Below are 11,087 nucleotides of genomic sequence, written 5' to 3' on the forward strand. Positions count from 1 at the left end.
GAAGCAGATTAGAGAAGGCATATGAGTCAACTCGATTTAATCAAGCGTTGATCGATATTTACAAACATGTAATGAATAGAATAAGAAATGTACACACACACATATGCTGATATTAAAAACAGTCAGTTTTAATAAGCGAATAATTAACAAGGTCAAAATATGACTCAAGATGGATAAATAAATTGGCCTATCTAGAAGCTAGAATAAGTCCATGTGGGCTTAACACAGTAACCGACACTACAAACTTATTTCAGTCTTTGAAGTATCTTAGGTATAAAGAAGGTACTTGTAACTGTTTTGTCATCATATATGGAATTTCTCAGATCTGAAAATTTGCAATCCTTATGACACATTAATATTGTTGTAAGCTAAGATCTTGTAAAAGTCACCTTATTGTCTAGTTATCCATTCAATAAATGTCACGGTAAATAATCTATTATTGATTAGTTCTAAGTTATGAAAGGGAAGTATTCGAATGGCACTCTCTTTTTCCAAAAGGTTTCTAGTTGGCTTTGATCCATACTGAATACTCATTACAAATTAATAAATAAACTAAACTATGGGATCCTCAAAGAATGTAGTATTTTCACAGTTGAATTCACTAGTCAATCTTAGCTAGACCACTATTGAAAACATGGAAGCACTTGATGGTCATTTCGTCCTCGTATTGGAATCTTCAGCAGTGCTTTCAGGTTTTTAATGGTAATCTGGATTAGAACGAATTGTAACTGCATCACAAGGCAAGCCTCCACTTGTAATCGTCGAGGTGAAAAGAGAAGCGAAAGACCAAAGGACAAATTACACCGAGAAATTGAGACAAATATGTGAAGAATGAACAACAATTGGATAGAGCTGGAAAGGAAGACCCAGGACAGAGTGTGTTGGAGAATGCTGGTCGGTGGCTGATGCTCCATTGGGGGTAACAGGCGTAAGTAAGTATATTGTATTTAGAAATAATATAAATTTTAGGTTATAATATAAAGTAATCTATTTAACTGTAGGTATTTTAGCTTCTTAGGCGAATGCCGTCCTCTAATCTAGTTGAATAATATTTTATTTGTGACAGAGTTGTTCTATACTAACATCTTAAAAGTGAATTTGCTGAGGAAAGGAATAACGCAGTGAAACAATTTTCTTTTACTTCTATAAACAATTAGTTTCTTGTTAATTGGATGGAACATCAAAGAATAAAACGAAAATCGATCTAAATCAATTCCATGTACGACCTTGTGGATACGTACTCCTGAAGAATCTCATACTGGGATGAAACAGCAGTTCAGTGCTTCCAAGTTTTAAATGGTAGTCCAGCTTACTTCGACTAGTGGATTCAGTTGTGAAAATACTACAATTCCTACAAATCTCTTTACTTATTACTTCACTTTCTTCAGTTGCTAGTAAGCAAAAAACATTAATCTACCCATAGAAAAAAAAATCAAATTTTAACATTAACTTTTCACTTTAATACTATTTCATTGAATGATTCCAAATCCCTTTATTACTCAATAATTAAGTTGAGTTAGTTCTAGGAAAACAAAACTACTATCTAAATTAGAATAAGAAAATGATGAAACTAAGCTTAATTCAAATTTACTTAGTATTGTTTGTTTGTATCTTATGATTAATGTTTAGGACTGCAAATGGTCAGTCCCTTATTGACCATATTTGCATACTGTACGTATTGCCTTGATATAGCCTTAATTCACATGAATTATAAGCAAACATGGATAGTTACTTGCAGTGGAATCCAGGGCGGTGCGTTTCGTCCTATTTGGGACTTATCATCTGAAGACTGACCAGTTGAAGTCCTAAACGTCAATGGGAAGATTCATGGAAACAATAATAAGTGAATTTAAACTTCACCTCCCTTGCACAGGCAAGTGGCTAACAGGACTCAGTAGCTGAGTGGATAACGCGACGGCGTTTGAAGCGAACGGTACTGAGTTCGAGTCTCAGAGTGAAAATCAACCATAGGATGCAGGTACATCCAGCTGACGAGTTCCAAATAGGACGAAATGCGCTTCCTGGTTTCCACTGCTAGTCACTATCTATCTTTGCTTATAAGCTTAATTCATTTTATCTTTAATGATTATTAACTTATATTCAGTTATTTCAGATGGGAACCCTTTAGCTACGATCCTAATTAATGTTTCATATCCTTCAAATTGTACGTGATATACGTATGAAAAGTTTCGTCTAATTTTACATACTTTATAGTTAACCTTTCGTTGATCATGCTGATTAACTTCTTTCTCATAAGTTAAATAATTGTCATTACTAATCGGCTCAAAACCAGTTGTTCTTACTAACTGAAAATAAGTATTTTCGTAGATTTTAGTGAGATAGTCTGCAATTTGTGCTTAAATACATTCGATTGTCCGCACCCGTGTTCTTGTTCACTACAATATGAGTTAGAACGTAAAAGGAAATACAGAAATACGCAGGAAATTAGAATCATGATCATGATAGAGATCTGGCTTTTTATAGAATAATTTTTCTGCACTCCAAAATGATGTTGGCTTATATCCTTTAAAAGATTTAGTCTGATCATATAAGCACTTTCAAATACTTAGTGGGAAATTATCTGTCTTTGATCAACTACATGCTCCAGAATAGACTATTCTACGATCCCCATTCATTATATACAGGTTAAACTAACGAACAGAAACAATCACTAACTTGGAATTCTGAAGGGAAACGGAAAAGAATAAATCCAAAGAATACGCTATGTCGAGAATCAGACGCAAACATGAAAGGAATGAACAGAAACTGGAAAAAAATGAAAAGGCTTGTCCAGGACAGAAATGAATGGAGAATACTGTTGAGCGGTCCATGCTCTTACATGAAAGGAAACAGGAGTAAGTAAGTAAGTAAGTAAGTAAGTAAGTAAGTAAGTAAGTAAGTAGGTACACAGATGAACAAACTTGTTTATCGCATTCATCATCTCATATAAATCTGATGGCACAGATTTTGAAAGTGAAATAGTTGAAAAGAAGTAAAGATACTTAATTGTATCACATTCAAAATAATGTGATTTAGATGAACTAATCAATGATTCACAAGATAGAATGAACTTAATTATTTTATATAGTTGAAATCATGAGTCAATTGAAGCTAGACCACCATGGAAAACCTTGAAACACTGGATGACCGTTTCGTCCTACTGTGGGACTCCTCAATGGCAGTGCGCATCCACGATCCCGCCTCTCAAGATTCAAACCAAGGACCTATCAGTTTCGCGCGCTTAATCTTAACCTATAGACCACTGAGCCGGCATTCAACAGTTTTAATGTCTAACTTCAACCAATCCAATTATTTTGTTTGTTTCTTTGCATTACTTATTTATAAACTTTGCTTATATTTATCCGAAGAATTGATTACATCAGAATACTTTCAAAATTCCTAAAGGTTACCTCAATATAACTATGACTAACCTAAATGTTATTGACTGGAAACAAAAAAGGAAAGAAACATGTTTTCATTGAAATACCTCTAACCTTTTTTATGATTGATGTACTACTTTAATTAATAACTGATTAGTAATAAATGTCAGATTGTCTAAATTTGATTACTGGATGAATTAGATCGATTATTATGTATATAATTATGCATCAATGAATATCTAATGTTGAATAGTTCTGATTGTTTAGAATAGGAACAAATAATTATAGTCTCCCGATTATATCTATTTTATTCTTTTATAAGCAGAGATGGATTGTGACTAGCAGTGGAAACCAGGATGCACGTTTCGTTTTGTTTGGGACTCATCAGATGGATGTACCTGCATCTCAGAATTGATGTTCACTCTGAGACTCGAACCTAATACCGTTCGCTTCAAACGCCATCACATTATCCAATCAGTTACTGAGTCTTGATAGCCACTTGCTTGTGCAAGGAGGCTGAAGTTTTAAATTCACTAGGTATTGTTTGTTTGTATCTTCTCATTGATGTTTAGGACTGCAATCAAGCAATCTCTTATTAGCATTCCATCGCTAGCCACTATCGATTTTGCTTAGACTGCTTGCAAATTAAGGCTATATCGAGGCAACACGCACAGTATGCACATATGCCAATAGGTGTCTGATCAATTGCAGTCCTAATCATCAATGGGAAGTTTCAACCAAACAATACCAAGGGAATTTATTTTATTCATTGTAACGCTATCATAGTGAGTAGTTTATCCTATTTAGAGTAATTTAACGGAAAACAATTTATTCCAATTTATTCGAGTTTTAAGCTCAGTGATCAACCCATATATTAAATCCAATTTTTCAGCATGATGTTAGGCACAAATCTATTACTATGACAACTATTTTACTAGTGACTGATAAAAGTAGCAAAAAGGACTTCTGGGTTGTTATACTACTGTTTTATATTTCCAAGGTACGAAACAATTTATCAATAGATTTAGAAAAAAAATATTACAAAGAGATTCTTCCACTAACTGGTAAGTATCAGAATGATATTTCGAAACTTGTCACTAATTACTGGTAAAATCATGCTCCCAAATGCCCTGGTACGGCCGAGAGTGGGGAAGGGCCGCTCCTTTCTCTCAAAATGCCCTTACACGGCCACGCGTATATAGCCTCTGCAAGGGAAGTCCTACTCACTGCCTTCTCGTGGCGGGAGTGTTGTTCACAAAAGTGAGAGGACGAAAAGCGAATGTCCGGCGCTTTAACCGGGTTGGTTGGCATGGCAAGTCCGCCTAGGGGAGTCGGGAGACCCTGATTCCAAACCAATGGTGCACATGGGCTCCAGGATACTGAAGGAACAAATGCCATATTAGCCTATTGTTTGTCACCGGCTACCATGGGACTACATCTCCTTACGATGCTCCACTGCCTTGTGGATCAGATCTTTAGGTCAAAGGCTCGGGGTGTGGCCCCCTAAGAAAACCACTTGCTTCAGTTTGGGTCCCCGGGCAGTAAGTAAAAGTTTCCTATAATTGCTGAAGAAAGTTTTTTGATTATTGATTAAATAGATGAATGTTGCTTCAATAAAACAAAACAACTAGAAGTTAAACGTTTTTATAATTTTTTTTCCTTTCAATTGTCAGCTGTAGTTTTACATCAGAAGGAGTTTTTTGTTAATATTATAATAATTTTAATAATCCAGATCATGAGCCAATTGAAGTTAGATATTAATCAATATGTACTCATTAGTGACTGGTTCAAGAGGTATTTCCTGAAGTTCTAGTGGGAAGCAATAACCATTGGAGTTCAGCCGGGTCTGTTGTGAGATAATAATAATTTCATGAATTGCTTGAAGTTAGACATTAACACCATTGAATGGCGGCCCAGTGTTCGAAGCGCTCGCGTGCGAGACCCAAAGGTCCTGGAATCTCGCGAGGTAGGATCGTGGATGCGCACTGCTGAGGAGTCCCACAATAGGACGAAACGGCTGTCTAGTGCTTCCAGGTTTTCCATGGTGGTCTAGCTTCAGTTGACAACTGGAGACACTGGACAGCCTTCCTGTCTTAGTATGGGACTCCTCAGTAGTGGACATCCACGATCGCACACATGGAGTTTGAACCCAAGACTTCCGGCCTCGACGGCTAACCCAACTGAGCCTGTATCTGATGGTATTATTTTCTTACTTCAATTGATCCATTAACATGCGCAACCCTTCATCTATTGTCTGTGGTGGATAATTGTTGGCATCTGACACGGTTTGAACTCCATTGGTCACGGCTTCTCACTATTACTTCAAGAAATTCATCTTGGATCTAGTCACCAGTAAACACATGATTATTTTTAGTATGAGGATTTGTGGAGATCCTAGTATTTTACCAATTGAATTTATTAGACAGTTTAAGGCATGCAGGATAATGGATGCCCACTGCTGGGGATTCCAGTGCATCCAGGTCTTCAACGGAGGTCTAGCTTAGATTGAATCATGAATTCAAGTATTAAAATTACTACTATCTCCAAAAAAAACCTTATACCGATGGTTTATATCCTTGTAAAGTTGTACAGTTGTTTAATTCACTATCATAACAGTATATTATACAATGAAATTTATTATAACTAACTTCGAAGATTATTTCTACCATGAATGAATTCCATAACTTCGTGTCATAGGTCATCTTTAGTAACTTTGTCAGGATTGAAAAAGTAACGTACCAATGATGCTTAAAAATGTGTCATACAAACTGAAAATTTAATTTGACGTAATAATGTGGATTTGTTTAATTCAAGTTCACTTATTTCTTAGTATCATACAAGTTGTGAAACTTCATAAAACTCCTACTTATAAACTATGGAATTTTTGAATGAACAGTGTCAAAGAGTTTCAAATTAAGACAAAAGAGTAATTCGGCATAGCTCAGATTTCACTATATCTGAGAAGAAGTGAATGTTAAAATTTTAACATACTCCACAGAGCGTATAATCTAATGATTGATAACTGTCTAATTAACCAAGATGTTATCTACATCATCACAACTAGTATCAAAATACACTGGATTAGTCAACGGTCCCCTCTAAGATTGAACGTAAGTCTTTAAAGGATCGCGGTGGATATTTAACATTCAGACTAATGAACTGGCACCTAATGGTTTACTTCTCTAACTTCAGTCAGCTAGTACTGTTCAATAGTTACATACTAGAAAAAAAACTGTTATTTAACTAGTCATAGTATTCATTGATTATGCAACTAAGGTCATTTTGAAATTATTCTTTAGACTCTTTATCTTGTTGTCAGAAAGGGGTTTTGAGGAGATTTCAGTATTTTCATAGTTGAAAGCATGAGTCGATTAAAGCTAGACCACCATGGAAAACCTAGAAGCACTGGACGGCCGTTTCGTCCTATTATGAGACTCCTCAGCAGTGCGCATGCACGATTTCGCCTCCCGAGATTCGAACCCAGGACCTACTAGTCTCGCGTCAGATCACTTAACCAATCCACGAAGTTGTGCAAACGTTCACCAATTGTCTTCAATGAGTTCCTATCTCACAAGAGATGTGATTGAACGCCACTTGTCACTAATTCTCACTAAAACTTCAGGAAGTACCTCTTGAATTCAGTCTTGTGTTGATAAAATGGATTCATCTATTACTTTAGTTAAAACTTGATATTTCAGAAGGGAATATCATGATCTTAATAAAAAAAATAATATAAACTATTTTGAATTCAACTTACTTTAAAGAAACCTTTACAACCTTCACATGTTCTTACACCATAATGTTGACATGCTGCATTATCACCACATACTAAACATAATTGATGACAATCTATTTCATTAATTGTTATAGAATTTAAATCATTTAAATTATAATTAGATACTTTTGATGATATTATTGATGGTGTCGATGTCGATGATAACGACAATGTAGATGATGACGATGTCGACGATGATGTCGATGGTATTGATATTGGTGTTGGTGTCGAATGATTACCAGTTAAATATGAAGATGATGAATGGGACGATGACGATGACGATGACAATAATGATGGACTTAAACATTTATTATGTTCATTATATAATTTGATATGCTTTTCATTCAATGATTCTATTCCATTCAAACAATGATATGAATCTATATTATGTATTATTGTATTGGATTTATTATTATTTAATAAAATTGTATCATTATAATTATTATAATTTAATTTATTACATAATATGGTTGTTGTTGTTGTTGTTGACTTATCACCATAGCAACTACTTTTATTCTCTATATCTAATGGATTATATAAGGAAGATTTGGGGGGGAATTTTTTTTGGAATAATTTATTAGTATTACCTTTGTAATCATTCAATGCATTATTATTATCTTTGACTGTTACGTAATAGTCACCATCACCATCATCATCGACATCACCTTTACAATCTATAATACAATTACAATTCGATGGTGTCAAATGTAGGAAATTGTCGAATTCATTTAAGCATAAATCATTATTAATATTATTACTATTACCATTACTATTAGTAATATTACTATTATTACTATTCATAGTATTACTATTACTATTATGTTCAATAGGTAGTATAGTTTCATTATTCAATATTGAATGAATGGATGGATCATTATTAGTAGTATGAGTAGTAGTAGTAGTAGTAGCAGTAGTATCTTCATTTGTTGTCATGATTGTGCTACTACTACTACTTTTATTACTTATATTAAATAATTCATCATGAATATGAGTAATTTTTGTAAAATTTTTATGATTATCACCATGGAGATAATTTCTGATAAGAAAAGCTTGTTTAGCTGTTAAATGAGAAGAGTTCATTTTAAATTTATCATTTATATCTGTTGAAGGAAATAGATTAGATGAGAAATAAGTTAAAGGATTGATATTTAAATAATCTAATGTATTACTACTATTATTATTAGTAGTATTGTTTCTATGGCATATTTGTTGGGGTTCTTGATGAAATGTACTACTTATAATCGATTTATTATCACCATTACTATTATTACTATTATGATATTCATCATTTGAACAGGTTGATGAATATCTCTGTGCCATTGGATGTATATAATAATCAAATGAAGGAGTGAAATTCAATGGTTCATGAGTAGTATATATTGAATAATCATTATTAGCAGATTCAATTCTTTCTAAATGATTCATAGATGAAGATGATATATCATAATTGAATGTTGATTTTTCGATTGTTTTATCCCAATCATCTAATGGAATAGATCTATGTGATAGATAAGATGATTGATTATTTATGATAGAAGGGGTCTCTATACAATTCATCGGTGTATTATATGCCATCTCATTTGAATAGGATAAACAACATGGTAATGAACATTTAATTTTTTGTTCAATTTCTTTAATACATAAATGATCTGATTGATTCAATGGATGATCATGAGTAAAATCTATAAAATAGGATTCAGGGATAGATTGTAATCCATTATGAGTAGTATGTAATGTATATGGTTTATTAGTAGTATCAGTAATACAATGTTTACCTTCTTGAATAAAATTCTGATTCATATTTGATAATTGTCGACAAGGATTCCTAGTTCCATGATTGATTGTATAAGATGAATAAGGATCATCAATTTTACGTTTTAAACGTGATTGTTTCAATGTTGATAATGATTGATTTCTTTTAAAACTAGAAGAAGAAGAAGTTTCATCTTTATGAATCCATGAAGTATGATTTAATAAAGTAGTTGTAAGATGATCATATGAAACAATTGAAGATGTTGGATAATTCAAAAACGAAACCACTTTATCTTGTTCATCATTTTTATTTGTATATGAATGGATAATATGTCTTTTAACAATCTCTTCAGCTGATAAACTAACTGAAGGTTCTGTATATTCATCATTATGTAAAAGTTTTTTGTTAGTTGTGAAATTCTTCACTTTTTCAAATGATGTCTGTAGCTGAAGTGTTCCTTCATGAATCAAATCTTTATCATTAAATGACGGTTTCATTGTTTCATAATGATCTAAATTAAACATTTTTGATATATTCAATGATTCATTGGTGAGATTTGATGAATGACTTGATGTATGATCATTGTATTTTGTTGATATTGGACTATATAAATGATCGGAATGAGATTTATGACTTAGACTAGGATAACAGTTAGATGAATTCAAGGAGTTTACTTTATTGTTTACTTCAGAATTAGTAAATGATGTGAAAATATTCAATGTTGAAGGAATGGTAGTTAGACAATTGGACAATTCATTAGATTCATAGCATTCAGATTGATTAGGTATACCATGATCTGTGTTATCATTATTTAGTTTATTGACTAACTCACTTAAACCTTTAGATAAACAATCAGGTAATAAAGATGAGCTGATTTCTTGTTCTGAATTACATTCTGTAGTATAAGAAAGTTTAGGATAGTTAAGCTCTAAGTTTGTACTAAGAAATAGAGGATCAGTATAGTTTGTTGTATCCTCGGAGTTACTTTTCACGTAAACATCTTGTTTAGATGATAGTTTTAATGACCATTCAGGAAATAACCCATTTGTATTCATACTATCTGATCCATCAATATGTCCTACTTCATGATAATAATGATGATTAGAGGGTATTGATGGAATATGAGAATCAAATGTATCATGTATATCACATGAATGTATCATTAATCCTGAATTAGTTGTTTCATGTAATGATTGGAATGTAATTGGTATAGCCATTTAACTTTCTTCACTAACTAGAAATTCGGTAACAAGAAATAAAAATCATATTACTATTAACTAATAGTAATGGTATTAAAAAGACATTATTTTTACTTTCGAATGAAAACTTTATGTTCAGAAGGGTTTTTTTTGAAGATTTCAGTCATTTTATAGTTGAATTCATAAGTCAGTTGAAGCTAGACTACCATGGAAAATCTGGAAGCACTTGACGGCTGTTTCGTCCTGTTGTGGGTCTCTTCAACAGTGCGCATCCACGATCATGCCTCGCGACATTCAAAACCAGGATGCCCACTGCTGAGGACTTTTACAATAGGACGAAACGGCTGTACCGTGCTTTTAGGATTTCCATGGTGGTCTAGTTTCAATTGACTTATGATTTCAACCATAAAAAGAACTTTATAAGCCGTTTACCTATACATATCAACTGGATCTAATGATAGACGTACTTTGGTTCACTTATATATTTCGGGAATATCAATAAACCCAATAACTTAATCTTATTAAATGATAAATTACTATTTATCACCTGAATAAACCAAGTAGTCAATATACTCCTAGTATTTCAATCCGATCATGGCAATCACTAAATGGTAAGACGGGCTATCTTCACTTCTTATTAAGTGTAAACATGCATCATCATTATGGTGTAATCACAATTCGAAAATCTTGATTAAATGATTCACAGGACTATTGTTCAGTATTACTACTTGATTTCAATATTGATCATCAACATTGGTCAAGCAATAAGAAAAGGAAACTTATTGAAATACTTTGTGCTGAGAAGTATATAAAGCCATTATTGATAATGCTCATCATTGTTTTGGTCTAATGAATAACAATCGGCTTGTTATGTTCATGAACCATTTATAAGATACAGTCATTAGAAATTTATGTAGCCTCTCATATTTCCTAATGCTGGTGGGCGGTCTATGCTCCTCCACGAGGGGTAACAGGCGTAA

At 33.1% G+C, this 11,087-nt stretch overlaps 1 protein-coding gene across 1 annotated transcript in view; it reads right to left on the reverse strand.

Annotated features, from left to right (window-relative positions):
* Positions 1–10,125, reverse strand: part of Smp_139200 (nuclear hormone receptor nor-1/nor-2, putative) — a gene marked incomplete at both ends in the record, with an annotated part of 61,707 nt that extends 51,582 nt beyond the window's left edge. The window contains one exon of the mRNA XM_018791826.1: positions 7,138–10,125. Coding sequence (XP_018645049.1) covers positions 7,138–10,125 — 2,988 coding nt within the window. The remainder of the gene's footprint in view (positions 1–7,137) is intronic.
* Positions 10,126–11,087: the final 962 nt, after the last annotated feature.

This window comes from Schistosoma mansoni (genome assembly GCF_000237925.1).
Source record: "Schistosoma mansoni, WGS project CABG00000000 data, chromosome 1 unplaced supercontig 0071, strain Puerto Rico, whole genome shotgun sequence".
Classification (NCBI taxonomy): domain Eukaryota; kingdom Metazoa; phylum Platyhelminthes; class Trematoda; order Strigeidida; family Schistosomatidae; genus Schistosoma; species Schistosoma mansoni.